At 43.5% G+C, this 18,868-nt stretch overlaps 1 protein-coding gene across 5 annotated transcripts in view; it reads left to right on the top strand.

Annotated features, from left to right (window-relative positions):
- SMAD2 (SMAD family member 2) overlaps positions 1 to 17,433 on the top strand; it is a 52,289-nt gene extending 34,856 nt beyond the window's left edge. For 2 of the 5 annotated variants that reach the window (XM_087958641.1, XM_087958642.1), the window contains exons 4-10: positions 1,401 to 1,535; positions 5,080 to 5,154; positions 6,153 to 6,206; positions 8,109 to 8,321; positions 8,902 to 9,039; positions 9,866 to 10,010; positions 15,201 to 15,831. In XM_087958641.1, coding sequence (XP_087814767.1) covers positions 1,401 to 1,535; positions 5,080 to 5,154; positions 6,153 to 6,206; positions 8,109 to 8,321; positions 8,902 to 9,039; positions 9,866 to 10,010; positions 15,201 to 15,324 — 884 coding nt within the window. In that variant the 3' untranslated portion in view covers positions 15,325 to 15,831. Of the gene's footprint in view, positions 1 to 1,400; positions 1,536 to 5,079; positions 5,155 to 6,152; positions 6,207 to 8,108; positions 8,322 to 8,901; positions 9,040 to 9,865; positions 10,011 to 15,200 lie in introns of all 5 variants that reach the window. The other 3 variants (XM_087958638.1, XM_087958639.1, XM_087958640.1) reach the window with 3 other exon arrangements.
- Positions 17,434 to 18,868: the final 1,435 nt, after the last annotated feature.

Consider the following 18,868-nt stretch of genomic DNA (forward strand, 5'->3'; position numbering starts at 1 on the left):
ATGTAGAGACATCTGAATGATACATTTGTTCACCTTTCTTTGGTAGTTCCAGGAAAAGTATTCCATCACAGTCTGGAGCAGCCACTTAAGAGTGCTTAATTGCTTGTTTTCCCCAATCTCCTGTAATTTTCAAAAGAAAGATAGTTTGTTCAGCTGCATTAAAAAAGTGTTTGTGAGGGCGGGTTATTGCGTAATTGTTAACATGTCATTGGTGCAAGGAACTGAGACCGATAGAATTGGTGTCACACTAATTTATTCTCACATCTACCATATGAGCTGAGATTCTATGGAGATTCTCAGCCAACCAGGATCATGGTTGTCTCAAAGGTGTTTTGTTTTTTTTCAAAAGGCAGCTGGACTTTGAACTTAATTTCACCTTATTCTCCAAAGCACCAGAGGGCAGGACAAGAAACAATGGATGGAAACTAATCAAGGAGAGAAGCAACCTAAAACTAAGGAGAAACTTCCTAACTGTGAGGACAATTAACCAGGGGAAACAGAAATTGCCTTCAGAAGTTGTAGGAGTTTCGTCACTGGAGGTTTTTAAGAAGAGATTGGACAGCCACCTGTCTGAAGTGGTATAGGATCTCCTGCTTGGGCAGGGGGCTGGAGTAGAAAACAGCGTCCAGCTCTATTTTGGATTGATTGTTTTCCCTGGAAACAATAGCTTCTCATTCAAGAAGCTTGGACTGAAGAAGCTTCTCGGGTGAGAAGCGAAATATCTTCAAGGAAAAACAAACTCCAGTTGCCTTTTGAAAAAGCACCATTGAGATATGTGAGCTGAGAAATGCTCCAAAATGACTTTAGTGAATTCTGCATCTGGATCCCCCCTCCTTTACATCTACTGTTCAATGGTTAAACAAGAATCACGAGAGATCCCATTTGGATCTTAGCTTTAAAGATCACTTCATTCTCTTGGTTCAGTCGTTGCTTTCCATTCCTTAGACTTCCACCCCTTTCCTCCTGGGGTGATTCTGGGGAAAATAAGAAAAATTCTTGCTTGTCAGAAGAAGGAAGTGTGAAATGAAGACAACCTTTTTAGTAAATGTGCCTAGGAGTCTGGCTAAGTCTGCAAACAGCAATATTCATATTCACCATGGATATTTGGATGTAACATATATTAAGTATCTCTCCCCCTCCCCAAGTGTTGATTATTATATTAGCATTTTATGCTAATTGGTGTAATTTTCTCCATGCTTACATGGAAATAAGCCCATTGCCAAAATTTGAGTTTAATCCTGAGTAGGCATAAAACTGAATGATTGGTGGTTTGAATTAAAACCTTGTCATATGACTTATAGAGTCTGCAATATATTTTACAGAGGAGCATGTGTATTGTTGTGTATTTAAGCATGATAAAATTGTGCTTAACTTTTTTGGGATGTTTTCCCTCTTCCCAGTTCTGCCTCCTGTTCTGGTACCACGACACACTGAGATTCTGACTGAACTTCCTCCTCTTGATGACTACACTCATTCCATTCCTGAAAACACTAATTTTCCAGCAGGAATTGAACCACAAAGCAATTACATACCAGGTATTCCTGTAAATGCAACTAGAATTAAGCAGAAATCCATTGTTTAATGCAGTGGCCCCCAACCTTTTTGTGCCGTGGCCCGGTACCGGCATCACAAAATGATCCGCGGCCCGGTACCGGCATCAGCACGCATGACAAGGCAAGGCGAGCCGAGCGACCGGCCAGCCAGCCGTCCCCGCTTCTCCCCACCACCTTCAACTCCTCCTTTGTACCTTTGTCGATGGGCTTCGCTTCAGGACGGCTCGGACGGTCGCTCGCTCGCCTTGCCTTGGGTGCAGAAAGAATCTCTCGCGCCTTAGTTTCGTTCAAGCCCCCGATGAAACTAAGGCGCGAGGATTCCTTCAGGACCCAAACGCCGCTTCCAACCGGAAAAGCTCACCCGGAAGCACTTTCGTCAAATAAGATGGCGGCGCCCAGCAAACCGGCGGCCCGGTAGGAAATGTTCCACGGTCCGCGGCCCGGTGGTTGGGGACCCCTGGTTTAATGTGCCAAAATAAAATAACGGCGTGGTAAGCCTGGCATTGCTTGCTAGGGTTGGGATTTCTTTGTAATTGTTGGAGTGCTCTGGGTCCAACTAAAAGTTGTTCAGCCATCAGCAGAATCTTTATCAGTATACTTTTTTATAAAGAACAAAAGATGATTTTTAACAGTATCTTTAAGAGTGGCGCGGTGGTTAGAAGGCAGAACTGCAGGCTCCTTCTGCTGACTGCCGGCTGCCTGCAATTTGGCAGTTCAAATCTCAGCAGGCTCAAGGTTGACTCAGCCTTCCATCCTTCCGAGGTGGGTCAAATGAGGACCCAAAATTGTTGGGGGACAAGAGGCTGACTCTTAGAGAGGGCTATAAAGCTATATACCACGGTGAAGTGGTATACCAGTCTAAGGGCTATTGCTATTGATAGGCAGTCCACCCAGCCATAATGGAGTTTGAAGTTATAGGTACCGTAGTCCTCAATTTACAACAATTTATTTAACATCACAAAAGCGTTGCAAAAAGTGACTCCGAACCAATCCTTGCATTGATGGCCCTCGCAGCACCCCTGCAGTTGGTTACATGATCAACATTTGAGCGCTTAGCAATCCGAATGTCTCCGCAACAGCTGCAGCATCTGGAGGTCATGTAATCACCATTTGCAGTCTTCCCAGAGGTCTTCCAACAAGCAGAGTCAATAGGGGGAGCCAGATTTTGTTGTAATAACCGTGGCAAAAGGGTCATAACATCAGGCACAATTCACTGAACCTCTGCATCCCTTAGCAACAAAAAGTCTGTTTCCAATTCGGGTTGTAAGTTGAGGACTGCCTCTAGTGCAGAATTGCCAGTGGATTTTTCCCTGCTGCCTGATCATCTGTTGATGCCTTGAGTTTTGAGGGCATCATCAACTATGTGACTGTTCCTGGTAGATTTTAATCAATACATTTCCTAATGTCATTTGTTTAAGCTTACGCCAATGTAATTTACACTGCTTAAGTCACATAGCTACATTCAGCAACTCTTGCTGAATTATTTTTAAATCATCCTTTTGAGATTTTTAAAAAATGAGATCTCCCCGTTTTAGAATACCCAACTTAGATTCTTCACGTCTTGGTTGTGCCACTGCCATATTTTGAAATTCCATTTGACGCACACTTTTCTCAAACTTTTCCCGAAGAACTGGAAACCATAAATATTATTTTATTGCGTTTATCTAGCTGTTTTAACCGATATATGCTTCAAGGTTCTCTTCCAAGTCTTTTATTCTGTTATATTTTCAAATGAACTAATTGTGTTTCTCCACTGTCATCTGATATTGTGGGTTGTACTTCTAGTTTTATTTGTAAATCATACAGTGTGTTCTGAGAGCTGGAGTGCATATCAAGCTATGGAAAATAACTTTTTGGGCATTAATTACAACTGACATGACATTAGGAAACTTATTAATTAAAATCTACCAGGAACAGTCACATAGTTGATGATGCCCTCAAAACTCAAGGCATCAACAGATGATCAGGCAGCGGGGAAAAATCCACTGGTAATTCTGCACTAGAGGCAGTCCTCAACTTACAACCCGAATTGGAACCAGACTTTTTGTTGCTAAGGGATGCAGTGGTTCAGTGAATTGTGCCTGATGTTATGACACTTTTGCCACGGTTATTACAACAAAATCGGGCTTCCCCTATTGACTCTGCTTGTTGGAAGCCCTCTGGGAAGACTCAAATTTGCCTTACTTAACGAAAAGAATAAATAAACTTCGGGAACCCTCCTTTATTGTCCATGGGCCGTGTATATATTAACCTTAATATTAATCTCTAGCCACAGATGGGATGGAATGTTAAAGTAGTTGTCCTCTAATTTACGTTTGGAGGGAATCAAAAGCATGAACATCTATGGAGATTCCCAGCCATCCAGGTCATGGTTGTCCCAAAGGTGCTTTTTTAAAGAGGCAACTGGGACTTTCTAGTTTCTCTTTGAAGACGTTTCACTTCTCATTCAAGGAACTTCTTCAGCTCTAATTGAAAAATTCCCATTTCCCACCATCCAGTCAGAGCTGAAGAAGCTCCTTGGATGAGAAGCGAAATGTCTTCAGAGAGAAACCAGAAAGTCCCAGTTGCCTCTTGAAAAAAAAAGCACCTTTGGAACAGAAGCATGAATATATATTTTTTTATTTAGATATCTCTGCATTCACAAGCTTGCTTACTGTATGGGAATTAAGAGTATGGAAACTAGCACCCTTCCTCTCCTCTTCCCCCTTTGTAAAATTGGGAGGTCCCCACTGGGCTTTTTCTTGTGTTTGCTTGAGAGTTGTGGTGGCGCAGTGGTTAGAATGCAGTACTGCAGGCTGATTTTCCTGACTACCAACTGCTGAAAGTTCAACCCTGACCGGCTCAAGATTGACTCAGCCTGCCATCCTTCCGAGGTCGGTAAAATGAGGACCCAAATGGTTGGAGGCAATAGGCTGGCTCTGTAAACCGCTTAGAGAGGGCTGCTAAAGCACTGTGAAGCAGTATGTGTAAGTCTTAAGTGCTATTGCTATTATGAGTAGAAACCTCCAAAGGATCACAAGTTCTACATTGGCCAGGACTTTTCTGTTTTAATGAGGGTGGGTAGAAAAGTTCTATGCACTTACATGCCTGTCCATGGACAGTTTGGGGCCAGAATGTCCAGAGCTTCCCCTTTTCTATTCCCATTCTGAAAAAGATTACCATCCCTCCAAAAAATCAAAAACTCACTCACTCTGCAGTCTTAAAACTCCACTACTAATGTTTGAACATGTCTACGGTATATAAACCTATGGCTTATAGAATTGGGGTAGGGAGAAAGAAGGGAAGTTCAAGTGACTGTCTCATTTTTGTTCCCTTTGAACCTGACATGGATGGTTTTTTCCCCCCCCTGTTTTAATTGTGGCAGTGCGATTTCTGGCCAGAGGTCTGTTCAGATAGGCTCAAGGGCCGCAGTTTGATTCCTAAATATTTTGCCTATTCTTTGTTTATCGATTAAACGTCTAGCGTTCATGGTATTGAGCGAAGGTTTTATTTTAAAGGATTCTCAATTATATTTTGCTCTTGGTAGAAACACCACCTCCTGGGTATATCAGTGAAGATGGGGAAACAAGTGACCAGCAGTTGAACCAAAGCATGGATACAGGTAAATGCCCTCACTTTTATGGTGTATTTTTCAAGTCTTCTGCCCATTTTTTTTGTTACATTTGCATATCTCTCTCTGACAAAACATGTTCTTAGGTTGTATCATTGTTAAGTTTTAAAGGTATGTTGGTTTATTTGTTCGTTTAAAATTATTGGCCACCAAATCCCAGTGGACTCTGGTGCTATGAGTCATATAGAAAAGATCCAATGCCTGTTTTGATCAAGGGAAAAAAAAAAAATACTCTTGTTTCTACCTGGAGACTGCTTCTGGACTTTGTGCTTGAGGTAGAGAAAAAAAAAAAGAAATTTTGATTTTGGGTTTTACCGATTAGATAGATTTAGTGTAACAGAAATGGCTACTTCAAACTACAAGCAGTGTCAATGGGAAGCCAGATTCACTTAACAGTTTGTGAACTAACTTAATAACTGCAGTGATTCACTTAATAGCTGTGGCAAGAAAGGTTGTAAAGTGGGGTAAATTCACCTAACAATCTCTTATCAACAGAAGTTTTGAGCTGAATTGCCATCATAGGTTAAGACGAACTGCACATTTCATATTTCTTGGATTATTAGATGCTAAAATGGCAAAGGGTTAGTTAAATGCCCTTTTCAGTAGGCTAATATATATCACCAATCTTGATCTCTTAAACCTTGATTTTTGTTATGTTATTGTTAACAGGAGTAAGATAAATTCTAAGCTAGTTACTAGAACTAGTGCTAAGGTTCTTATCATGGCAATCATAGTTCCTCCCATCCTTTGTTCAAATATTTTCCCATCTTTTCAACATTTCATTGAATCAGGGAAAGAATAAAAGTGATTCCAGATTATTTTGACTACCATGCCCAAAGATTAATGGTAGCTTGTGAAAAACTATGACATCTGGATCTCTGTCTAAAGGATTTGTGTGAAGTGTGTGTGTGTGTGTGTGTGTGTGTGTGTGCGCGCACATGCAGGCAAGAGGAAAAAAAATGAAATAATGTTCTTGATTGTTTCCCCAGGATCGCCGGCAGAGTTGTCTCCCAGTACACTCTCCCCTGTCAATCACAGCCTAGGTAAGCAGGGAACGCTAAATGGGAAAATTGGATAAATGTCTTTGCATTAAGAAATAGGAACTCTTATTATCTGGAGCAAGAAATGCAGAATGGCATTAGTTAGTACTTCTACCTGGTACACCATTAAAGTACGTTTCAGGTTAAAAAAAAATCCGCCCTATGCTTCAAGATGGGGTATTCAACCTTCACCACTTTTAAGACTTATGGATTTCAATTCCTGTGCTGGCTGGGGTATTCTGGGAGTTGAAGTCCACAGGTCTTAAATGGCCATGGTTGGATACCCCTGCTTTAGGGCATTGGTCTTCAGATTTTGGGTTCTCGCCTCCAAGTGTGGGATGTGGCCATATTCCACTGAGACAGGCAGACAGTAAATAAAGCCCTTTGTGCTCTGGTAAGAACAGCTGTTCCTTAATTAAATACTTCCCTCAATGAAACAATTATTGGTTCTCTTCTAGAATCACGTGAAGAGCAATGTTAGTATGCAAACATGGCAAAAAGGGCCCCAGAATTAAAAGTTTAAAGAATTGCCTGTTGCTATCAGCAACTTAAAGTTAGATGATCAAACTGAAAATGTACTTGTAATAAGGTTGTGCATCATAGTTTTGAATGCCGACTATCTGTGAATACCCTTGAGGAGAGGTATTATTGCCCATAAGGTAGATATCTAAGGCTGAATAGAAGAGTTTGCTTCAATATTGGTCTGCTTAGATATACTGTTAAATTAACTTTTCCTACTATTGGGCATGCTATAAAAGTGTTGTACACCACACAACAGGGGGGGGGGGGGGTGCACATTAGTTTTCTTCCAGGTGTTGTTGGACTCCAACTCCCAACAGTAAAACTGTACCCAATCCTCATCTTATGTCCATAATTGAGCCTGGAATTATGGTCATAAGTCATTGGGGTCATACCTTGAGGCATCATGTGGCCAGACCCAATTTTTTGACTTTTTTTTTTTTTGGGTGGTGGTGGTGGTGGCTGTTAAGCAAATCAATTTTTTCCAGCGTGTCTTTGTTTTTTGCCAATAGCTGAGATGAAATGCCAGAAACAGGTAAAAATATGAGGCAAATTGTGACCACGTGATTGCGGGTTGCTGCAAATGGCCATAAAGGCAAGCGGGTTGCCAAGCACCCAAAATAAGTTCACATGGCCACAAGGGGAGGAGTATAGCAGTTATAACTTTGGAAATGAGTCATTAGTTTTGGGGATTATCTGTCGTAACTTCAAACGGCCGCTAAGCGATCCCTCATAAGTCGGGGACTACCTGGGATACTGTACTGGCATACTGTATGTTTAATGACAGTTGTATCAATTTATGGGTGCCTCAATTCTATCAAATTTATAGGTGCCCATACAGTTCATTAAAAATCAAATGTTGACGAATCTTTTAACTAGCTCCAGCAACTTGTATTAGTATTTTTATGGACTGTATTTTTGGAAATGAGCTTCTTAAAATGTGAATCCTTTACTGTGCTGTGGGCAGTTAAATCAAGATGGTTTAATCTAGGATAACATTATCATGGAAAATGTGGTGCCAAAGAGTGGAATAGAAAGGGAAATAAAGATACGAAATAGTTAGGGAAAATAAAGTTTCAGGCAGAGTATGTCTCCCACTCAGTTTTCCTCTGCAAATAAAACGAAGAGATGGCGTGAGCACTCCCTAAAATTAAGCCATTCAGATTGTTTGGTTGCATGAGGGGAATTAGAGCAAACGTGGCCTTTTAGATGAAATGTATTAATGTATCAACCCCTGGGCTGACAGAGCTTCGATTGTGGTTGCACTGAAAACATGGACATTCCTGTTCTGTTTCAAGAATGGTAGCCATGGCTATCGGACCGTTGCCAAGTACAGTGCATATAAAGAATTACTTTAAAGAATGATTTTTGTTTCTCTCTTGCCAGACTTGCAGCCGGTTACCTACTCAGAGCCCGCCTTTTGGTGTTCAATAGCGTATTATGAACTAAATCAGAGAGTGGGTGAAACCTTCCACGCATCGCAACCTTCGCTCACCGTAGACGGCTTCACGGACCCATCCAACTCCGAACGATTCTGCCTAGGTTTGCTCTCCAACGTTAACAGAAACGCCACGGTGGAAATGACAAGACGGCACATAGGTAGGATCCCCTGATGAATTACCAATCCTTTCTTTCTTTCTTTCTCTCTCTCTCTTTCTCTCTCTCTCTTTCTCTCTCTCCCTTTCCTTTCTTTTTTCTTTCTTTCTTCTTTTTTCCTTCCTTCCTCCTCTCCTCCCTCCCTCCTTCCTTCCTCCTTCCTTTCCTTCCTTTTCCTTCCTTTTTCTTTCTTTTCCTTCCTTCCTTCCCTCCCTCCCCCTTCCTTCCTTCCTTCCTTCCTCCTTTCCTTCCTTCCTTTTTTCTTTCTTTTCCTTCCTCACCCCCTCTTTTCCTTCCTTCCTTCCTTCCTTCCTTCCTTCCTTCCTTCCTTCCTTCCTTCCTTCCTTCCTTCCTTCCTTCCTTCCTTCCTTCTCTATCCCTTATAAAAAAACATTTAAGCATTAAAAGAAGAAGTAAAACACAGTTCTGTCATTTAGTTACCTAACATTGGCATGCTAGCTGTAAAAGAATAACAATCCAGTCAATTTTCAAAACGATAGAAGGGGGAGGTCCTAAGCAGTGGAGATGATAATCTTCAACATTTCTCTTTTCTCTGTTCCTCATTCCCCACCCACCCACCCAGGAAGGGGAGTGCGTCTGTATTATATTGGTGGGGAAGTTTTTGCCGAGTGCTTAAGTGACAGCGCAATCTTCGTGCAGAGTCCCAACTGTAACCAGAGATATGGCTGGCATCCGGCCACTGTGTGCAAAATCCCACCAGGTAAGTTATGTAAAACCAAAAAGAAAAAAAAACACAATATATTAAAATGCATGTCCAGAGCTGTAAGGCAGATTTTTTCCAGGTGATGTCTTTAGATCTTCTGATTGTCGAATCCTTATTTTCTATCAGCAGAAAATGTGCCTGGGAATATTGGGAAATGACTTCCAGCATCCCCAAAAGCTGTTCAACTTTTTTAAAAAAATGCTGCGGAAACTTTAAAGGGATGGGTTCTATAATATTAACCTTTAGAGGATACTGGTAACTTACAGATACAGATTAACAGAGTTGGAAGGGACCTTGTAGGTCATCTAGTCCAACCCCTTGCCCAAGCGGGAGACCCTGCACCATTTCTGACAAATGGCAGTCCAATCTCTTCTTGAAAAGCCTCCAGTGATGAAGTTCCCACAACTTCTGAGGGCAACTTCTGTTCCATGGGTTGATTGTTCTCCCTGTCAGAAAATGTCTCCTTATTTCTAGATTGAATATCTCCTTGTTCAGTTTCCATCCATTGTTCCTTGTCTGGCCTTCGGATGCCTTGGAAAATAGCTTGACCCCTTCCTCCTCTCTGTGGCAGCCCCTCAAATATTGGAAGACCGCTATCATGTCTCCCCTGGTCCTTCTCTTCCCTAGACTAGCCAAACCCAGTTCCTGCAACCGTTCTTCCTCCAGTCTCTTACTCATCCTGGTTGCTCTTCTCTGCACTCTTTCTAGAGTCTCAACATCTTTTTTTATAGTGTGGTGACCAAAACTGGGTGCAGTACTCTAGGTGTGGTCTTACTAAGGCTTGGCAAGAGTAACCCCCAGCTGTCTTTCACCCTTCATATAGGTTGCAACCTGAAGATCTTCAACAACCAGGAATTTGCTGCTCTTCTGGCTCAATCTGTGAATCAGGGCTTCGAAGCCGTATATCAGCTCACCCGCATGTGCACCATCAGGATGAGTTTTGTTAAAGGATGGGGAGCCGAATACAGGTATTTGGTGGAGCTTTGAAGAATTCCCTTGTGGCAGGGGTGAATTGCCAAGCCTGCGATCCAGTGCAGTCCTCGCCTTCTCACAGAATCCGTCCGGTCTAGCCTCATGCTTGGCATTCTTTTTGCATGCAAGTAGTGCTTTAGGTCAGGGGTCTTCAACTTTGGCAACTTAAAAGACTTGCGGACTTCAACTCCCAGAGCAAAGCTGGCTGAGGAACTCTGGGAGTTGAAGTCCACAAGTCTTTTTAAGTTGCCAAAGTTGAAGACCCCAGCTTTTAGGTCACCCTCAGGCTCTTTTGTGAGAAACCCAAGCTCTTTTTTCAGTTGAGTTAAGAAAATTCGAGTGAGAGGGCTGACAAACTTAATTCTGTGCAAAGAGAGAATATTCCCACTTAACACCTCGGTGATCCTCCAACTTTTTTGGAGGAAGACCAAAAGTCCATTCAGCTTTGATCTGCACCTGGGCAGGAAGAGGGGGTTGAAAGCTGATATCAAAAGGCATTTCTAGCCTATGAAGTGGCTTGTGATTTCTCTGCCCCCCCAAAAAAAAAAAAAAAATTCCTTCTCACTGGTACTTTAGGCTTTAAGATTTCCCTGTAGATGTTGTACGGACTGGAGCAGTGGTCAAGTTTTATAAATTAGTTCTTTTATTTTATTTTAACCCCACTTTTATTCTTCTGATAAAAACAACTCAAGGCCACAAATATATCTGTTGTTCCTTCCTTCTTATTTTCCCCCTCAGTAACCACCCTGGGAGGTGAGTTGGACTGAAAGGGAGTGACTGGACCCAGCTGTCTTTCATGGGTAAAGCAGGACTAGAACTCACAGTCTCCTGGTCTCTTTCCTGGAGCCTTAAGCCAAAGTAGGCCAAACAGGATTGTCTCTAGTTCTATAGAGTTTGCTAAGGAGAAGTTCCATACGTGCTTGACAACTTTTAACCTTTAGTTTTAACCTTTAGTTTTAACCTTTAGTTTTCCAAAGTGCCAACCTTGACTAAAAGCACATAGTGTTGCAAACCAGTTATTAATTTAATGCTTTATGAAACAAATGTATACAGCCACCCAGATCACACACACACAATTCTTTTACGAATTCATCATATAATAAAAATCCATTTAAAAATCCCACCCTGCCACCCGTATTAAACACTTGATAACTTCCCAAACCCCATCCTATCCCTTTTATTAAAAGCGTGTTATCTGGAAGAAAGAGGATATGGATCTTTAAAATTTAATAGGAATGGTAGCACAAACTTCAAAGGTAAGCTGCCCAAAGTATGTAGAACTTGCAATTTGTTTTGGAAAAGAGATAGTTGCTTTTTTTGTACCTAAGATAATAAAATCATCTCTGCAGTAGAACTGATGCCCTCAAGGCCAGGCTGATAGGCAGAAGAAAAACTGCACGTGAGGGAGTCATTGCCTCTTAGCAAGGGTGTGTGTGTGTGTGTGTGTGTGTGTAAATAGGTTAAGTAGGGAAGTGGTAGTTGCCATGAGAAAGAAGAGGCAAGCTGAAAAGCAAATGTATAGGTGACTGGGAGGAAAGAAAAAGCCCACTCTGATGATATGAGAAGAATTAAATTTACTAACAAGTGACCCTTGTGCCTTAGTATCAGATTTGTAATTCTCTAAGTCAGGGGTCCCCAACCGCCGGTCCGCGGACGGTACCGGGCCGTGAACAACCCTTACCGGGCCGCTGGTTGCTGGGCGCCGCCATCTTTTTGGTAAAAAGCGCTTCCGGGTAGAAAGTTCACCGAAGCGCTGTTTCGTCATAAAAGATGGCGCCAGCGCTTCGGTGAGCTTTTCCGGGTAGAAAGCCATTTCACCGAAAAGCTCACCAGAAAGCGCAGCCGCCATCTTTTTATGACGAACAGCGCTTTCCGGTGACGCCACCGAAGCGCCTTTTCGTCATAAAAGATGGCGGCGCCCAGTTGACGCTGGTACCGGGCGCTGGCGCCCAGCTGATGTCGGAACCGGGCGCGGCGTCGAAAAGGTTGGGGATCCCTGCTCTAAGTCATTCATTCACAAGTGGGGCGGGGGGAAGGAACCACTTGATGTTATAAATTATACAATCACAAAGTAATTATTTCCCCTTATAAAAATTGGTCTTCCCCGAGACTTAGGTGAAGATACACTGCTCAAAAAAATAAAGGGAACACTTAAACAACACAATGTAACTCCAAGTCAATCACGCTTCTGTGAAATCAAACTGTCCACTTAGGTAGCAACACTGATTGACAATTTCACATGCTGTTGTGCAAATGGAATAGACAACAGGTGGAAAGCGTAGGCAGTTAGCAAGATATCCCCAGTAAAGGAGTGGTTCTGCAGGTGGTGACCACAGACCACTTCTCAGTTCCTATGCTTTCTGGCTGATGGTTTGGTCACTTTTGAATGCTGGCGGTGCTTTCACTCTAGTGGTAGCATGACACGGAGTCTACAACCCACACAAGTGGCTCAGGTAGTGCAGCTCATCCAGGATGGCACATCAATGCGAGCTGTGGCAAGAAGGTTTGCTGTGTCTGTCAGCGTAGTGTCCAGAGCATGGAGGCGCTACCAGGAGACAGGCCAGTACATCAGGAGACGTGGAGGAGGCCGTAGGAGGGGAACAACACAGCATCAGGACCACTACCTCCGCTTTGTGCAAGGAGGGACAGGAGGAGCACTGCCAGAGCCCTGCAAAATGACCTCCAGTGGGCCACAAATGTGCATGTGGCTGCTCAAACGGTCAGAAACAGACTCCATGAGGGTGGTATGAGGGCCCGACGTCCACAGGTGGGGGTTGTGCTTACAGCCCAACACCGTGCAAGACGTTTGGCATTTGCCAGAGAACACCAATATTGGCAAATTCGCCACTGGCGCCCTGTGCTCTTCACAGATGAAAGCAGGTTCACACTGAGCACGTGTGACAGACATGACAGGGTCTGGAGACGCCGTGGAGAACGTTCTGCTGCCTACAACATCCTCCAGCATGACCGGTTTGGCAGTGGGTCAGTAATGGTGTGGGGTGGCATTTCTTTAGGGGGCCGCACAGCCCTCCATGTGCTCGCCAGAGGTAGCCTGACTGCCATTAGGTACCGAGATGAGATCCCCTTGTGAGACCATATGCTGGTGCAGTTGGCCCTGGGTTCCTCCTAATGCACGACAATGCTAGACCTCATGTGGCTGGAGTGTGTCAGCAGTTCCTGCAAGACGAAGGCATTGATGCTGTGCAGTGGCCCGCCCGTTCCCCAGACCTGAATCCAATTGAGCACATCTGGGACATCATGTCTCGCTCCATATACCAACTCCACGTTGCACCACAGACTGTCCAGGAGTTGGGGGATGCTTTAGTCCAGGTGTGGGAGGAGACCCCTCAGGAGACCATCCGCCACCTCATCAGGAGCAATGCCCAGGCATTGTAGGGAGGTCATACAGGCACGTGGAGGCCACACACACACTACTGAGCCTCATTTTGACTTGTTTTAAGGACATTACATCAAAGTTGGATCAGCCTGTAGTGTTTTTTCCCACTTTAATTTTGAGTGTAACTCCAAATCCAGACCTCCATGGGTTGCTAAATTTGATTTCCATTGATAATTTTTGTGCGATTTTGTTGTCAGCACATTCAACTATGTAATCAACAAAGTATTTAATAAGAATATTTCATTCGTTTAGATCTAGGATGTCTTATTTTTGTGTTCCCTTTATTTTTTTGAGCAGTGTAGAAACTTCCCAGAGTCTTATGCTTGACACAGCTGGTGATATCTCTATAGCTTCCTTGCCAGATATCGGGAATTGGCTATTTCCTCTTCCAAGATGTGTTTTTAACTTCTGCTCTACCCTTCAGCTTGGTGTTCCTGGTAGTTTCCCACCCAAGTACTAACCAGATATTCCCCTGTGTAATTTTTGGAAATCACAGAAGTTGTGATTTCACAAACAGCTAATCCCTGTTGCCTTTTCATGTCCTCTTGTGATGGTTAGGAATTACAAATCCTACTTAAGAGAGTCATTAAGTGAGTTTTGCCCCATTTTTACGTTCTTTCTTGGCCACAATTGTTAAGTGCATCCCTGCAGCTGATAAGTCAATAACCCTGGTGTCAGGATTCCAGCAGTTACCCCCATTTAAATCACGAGTCTCGAGTCAAACTTCCAAAACTTCAAAAGGATTTATTGGGAGTTAAAAGATCCGGCGCTGCCTGGGTGTAGCCGACTCTGAGGCACATAATTCATTGTTGCCCTTGACCCTGTTTTTTCCCGTACCCCCTGGATGTATCGTAATTCATATTCTCCAATGGGACACGTCCATAGCCAAGAGTCAACAATCATATTCTCCAATTAGATATTTGCGCGGCAGAAACTTCAGTCACATAGTTACTATCTTTGAAAACTATTTACGGAATGCGCTTTCGATTTCCAAGCTGCCGCACTGCTCCCCCCTCCCTTTCTCTTGGCAACTCTAAAAAGACCCTAGAAATATTTTACGAGTTGACACCCCATTGACTTTGCTCGTCAGAAAGTCGCAGAACGGGATCCCTTGACCTCGGGACACTGCAGCCGTCATAAATTTGAGCCAGTTTTGAAGCATCTGAATTTTGATCCCGTGACCCCAGGGAGACTGCAACAGTGTGAAAAACGGTCATAACTCGATTTTTTTTCCCCAGTGCCATTGTAACTTTATTACGGTCGCAAAACAATTGGTTGTAAGTCAAGGTCTGCCAGATATTCTGTTCGGCTGGTGTGCTGCTTTCGCCATGCCACAAAGGTTATATATATACTCATAAAATATTTCTATGGTCTTTTTAGAGTTGCCAACAGAAAGGGAGTGGGGAGCAGTGGGCAGCTTGCATTCCATAAATGTTTTCAAAGATAGTTTCTAGGTGACCGAGGTTTCTGCCGGCGCAAAATTCTAACTGGAGAGCATGATTGATGACTCTGGGCTATGGATGTGCCCCATTGGAGAATATGAATTACAATACACCCAGGGGGTGGGGGGAAAACCAGGGTCAAGGGTGACAATGTGTCTCAGAGTCGGCTACACCCAGGCAGTGCTGGCATGTTTACTCCTAATAAATCTTCTTTACGTTTTGGAAGTTCGGCTCAAGACTCATGATTTAAATGGGGGCAACTGCCGGAGCCCTGACAAAAGGCTTTCATTCATTCCTTCTCTGACCACCACCCCTCTCTCTGCCCCCCTCCCCATTTTGCCTTTCAGGCGTCAAACAGTAACAAGCACTCCTTGTTGGATCGAGCTGCACCTGAATGGGCCTCTACAGTGGCTGGATAAAGTATTGACTCAGATGGGGTCCCCCTCAGTGCGTTGCTCTAGCATGTCGTAATCTCGGAGGGCTCTGAAGACAGGAAGTCCTGCCAACGGATCGTTCTGTTGCAGTCAACGCGTGCGTGGTCTCCATGAACTGTTTTTCCTATCCAAAACAAAAAACAAAAAAAGTTCTGAGAGAAAGAGAGAGAGTGTGTGAGAGAGAGAGAGAGAGAGAGAGAGAGAGAGAGAGAGAGAGAGAGAGAAAGCACTTGAGAATCTCATCAGTTTTCAAGCACCTTGTGGATTTCGTTTCTTATACTCTGATACTAGGTGAAACGTTAGTGTATAGAAACATCTTCTCCTGAAGGAAGGAGGGACATCTAAAAGACTTTTAACGGTGTTTTTTTTTTATTGGGTATATATAAATCGAGTGTCCTACAGGTTTACTAATAACATGGACAAAGTACATTTAGCCTTTGGTCAGGAAGCCTCTCCAAAGCGTGGCACCATTTTTGCAGTCCTCGTTTTAACAGTATCCACTGGTAGATGTTACAGAGCTCTGGCTTAAGCCAGGCATCTCATTTAAAAAAAAAAAAAAAAGGCCTAAAATACTTGGTTCTCCCTATTTTTTTTATATATATTTTTGTATTCATACCGGTCTGCCTGCAGGCTCTTTACACTGCCCTAGAAGAAGTGCTTGTTACAGAGAGCTTCCCATTCTGTTCTCTTCAACTGCTAGCCGTAGAGACAGATCAAAACTTTGGGTTTTATCCACCTGAAAACTTCATGGGACCGAACGCGTTCCAGATAAATGGGATTTCTTAACCTTCCTCGCTCCTCAGAACGATCCGATCCGGTTTGAGTTGGGACACGCCCTGTCCACCCAGCAAATAGATCTGTTGCTGGCCGTCCCTGCTGTGGTCCTTCAGGTTCGCTGTGTATCATTTATGCCCTAACCGGAGTAGCGTCATTGTAAGTCGATTTGGTTTTTATAACCGATGACACCCATCCAATTTTTCTCCCAACCGGTGAATCAAATCAACTTTCTCCCTCCTCTCCTGTTGCTTCCCAAGGCATGACTGTCTCGCTTATCTGTGATTAGTAGATGTTGCTCTTGATTTCAAATCCTACTTAAGAGACACAGCAGGATATTATTCTTTTGTCGCGGAGAACAAGATTGTCAGGTGCGCCTTGACTGATCCTTCCCTATCAGGATGAAAGGAAGAGGGCTTGTGTTTCTCTTTCTTAAATGTCTCCCACCAGCCCTCTGTCTAATGCAGAGGTCTCCAACCTTGGTAACTTTAAGACTTGTGGACTTCAACTCCCAGAATTCTTTGCTTTGCTGGCTGAGGAATTCTGGGAGTTGAAGTCCACAAGTCTTAAAGTTGCCGAAGTTGGAGACCTCTGGTCTAATAACACACATTGGATGTTAACAGTTGGACCTGCAAAGGTTGCCTACTTCCCTGAAAAAAGAGTACTTTTACGACGTGTTTGCTTGCTGGGCTTCTAAATCCAACCGACGAAGGGGAAGGCCAAACAGGTGACTGCTTTCTCCTGTCATTTCCCCCCAAGCTGCTTTCTTTTTGCAACGGCTGGCTGGAGTCCGGGGAGAAGGAAGGGCGTAAGGAGGAGAAGGGAGGCCACCACCAAACAGGTCTTCCTGCTTCTTTGGAGAGGAGATTCCCTGCTTTACATTTCCCTGTTTGGCAGCTCCGTAAGCCCCCAGGGCCTTCCTGCAGATGGCGAAGCAGGCTTTCTGGGTGGGTTTGTATAAAGGGGGCGTTTCACCAAAGGGTGTTTTTTTGGGGGGGGAAGGACGGACAATAGAATTGAGCCCTGAGCGTCCACGATAGGATCTTGGCTGCTTCTGTGGGTCGCTTATTGCTTGACCAAAGGAAACAACCTCCACAGTACATGTTAGGGTGAATCTTGGGACACTCCTACATCTGGGCCTTGCTTTTTTTTTTAATTATATTCTACAGATAGGTCTGGGTTGGGTAAGGGTTGGGAAAGCTGTACAGAAGGGTTCTTCTGACTTGAAAACTATCCATCTTACTAACCACCTTGTGATCTTAGCTGTCTGTCTTCTTCATCGTGGCAGTAGCAGGATTGCCTTTTCGTCTTGTTTCTTTCCTTCTCGTCACCACCCCTCCCTGCCATTTCTCTCCTCCTGCTCCTCCCCCCCCCCCCAAAAAAGGTTACTTTGCACTAGTCTTGTACTTTGTAAGTACACCTAGTGGCAATTCTAGCTTTTTGGCAACTAATATTTGGCCAGTTTTAAGCTTTGTAATCGGCTTGCCTGAACCTGAAAGGCAACGAGGGATTTTTATTTGATGTTATTTTTATGCCGTAAGAAAAATAGGGCATAAGAGCAATACCAAAAAAAGAAGAAGTTAAAAATAAATAAATAAAAAATAGGCGCCGGTGGGAGGGTGGGTGGAAACTCCAAGTGTGGGCCAGGCCAAATTCAGAAGAATGATGGGCAAAGAGTTAACCAATTCGTGTAGTTTTACCAGTAGCCTCGTGTATTGGTAAGAACTTGTAAAATTGAAGAGGGAAGCTTTTCATCTGTGTTGCATTTGCCTAATATGTGAATACACTAATAAAAAGTTTTAATTCTCTCTTTTTGTTCGTGTGGTGGTTTGGTGGGAAGACTGTGCTGGCAAGCTCGGCATAAAAAGAGAGTCCTAAATATCAAATGCAAGCTTAACTGTTTTTAGGTGTGAAGAACTGGGTGGCCATATCGGAAGAGAACTCCATGTTAGCCTATCTCAGAGGTCTCCAAACTTGGCAACTTTAAGACTTGTAGATTTTAACTCCCAGAATTCTCCAGCTATTCTGGGAGTTGAAGTCCACAAGTCTTAAAGTTACCAAGTTTGGGGACCCCTGGTCTATCTGTCAGCTCAATAAAATCACTAGTAAGAGGCTCTTCACCTTCATACAGTGTGAGCAAGGTGGCTTTTTGATGTGCATGTGTGTGTGTGTGTGAGAGAGAGAGAGAGAGAACCAGAGTAAAATCCACTTTCAGCCATATAGACTTCCTTGGGGACTTCAGATAATCACTCCGCCCAATGGATATCCCAGGGTTATGGTCAGGAAAAAACACGGCAGATGGGGATGCTGTGGTCTACCTTAATCTTGCTGCAAAGACTGGATAGAAATTCATTATATTAGAATTTTTTTTACTTTTAAAAATAAACTAGCAAACATGTCTAAATACAACGTTCTCCTATTTGCCGCACAAAAACAGTCCTGTGTGGTGGGTTGGGCTTAGAGGGACCGGCCCAAAATGATCTAGCCAGTTTTCCATGCCTAAAGCAGGACTAGAACTCACTGTCTTCTGGTGAACTCATGGAGGTCTCACTCTGAGAAGCGCAGAGCTGAAGACACAAGCCTGAAGATGATGAATGAGACTTCATCGAAACGTTGCCTAGATACTTCCAATCTTACGCGGGAGAAAACCCGAATAACCAAAGATCCACATACATATATATATATATATTGTTTTCTTAAGTTTTCGCGGGTACTTACATGTATGGTATTCAGCTTTGTTCGGGTATTTTCCCACGTCATTATAGTTGTGCTTTTAAAGTTGTAGCAATGTTTCGGCAGAATCTCAT

This window comes from Notechis scutatus, chromosome 2, assembly GCF_049901735.1.
Source record: "Notechis scutatus isolate UNSWTSFEM ecotype Mainland chromosome 2, rNotScu1.2, whole genome shotgun sequence".
NCBI lineage: Eukaryota > Metazoa > Chordata > Lepidosauria > Squamata > Elapidae > Notechis > Notechis scutatus.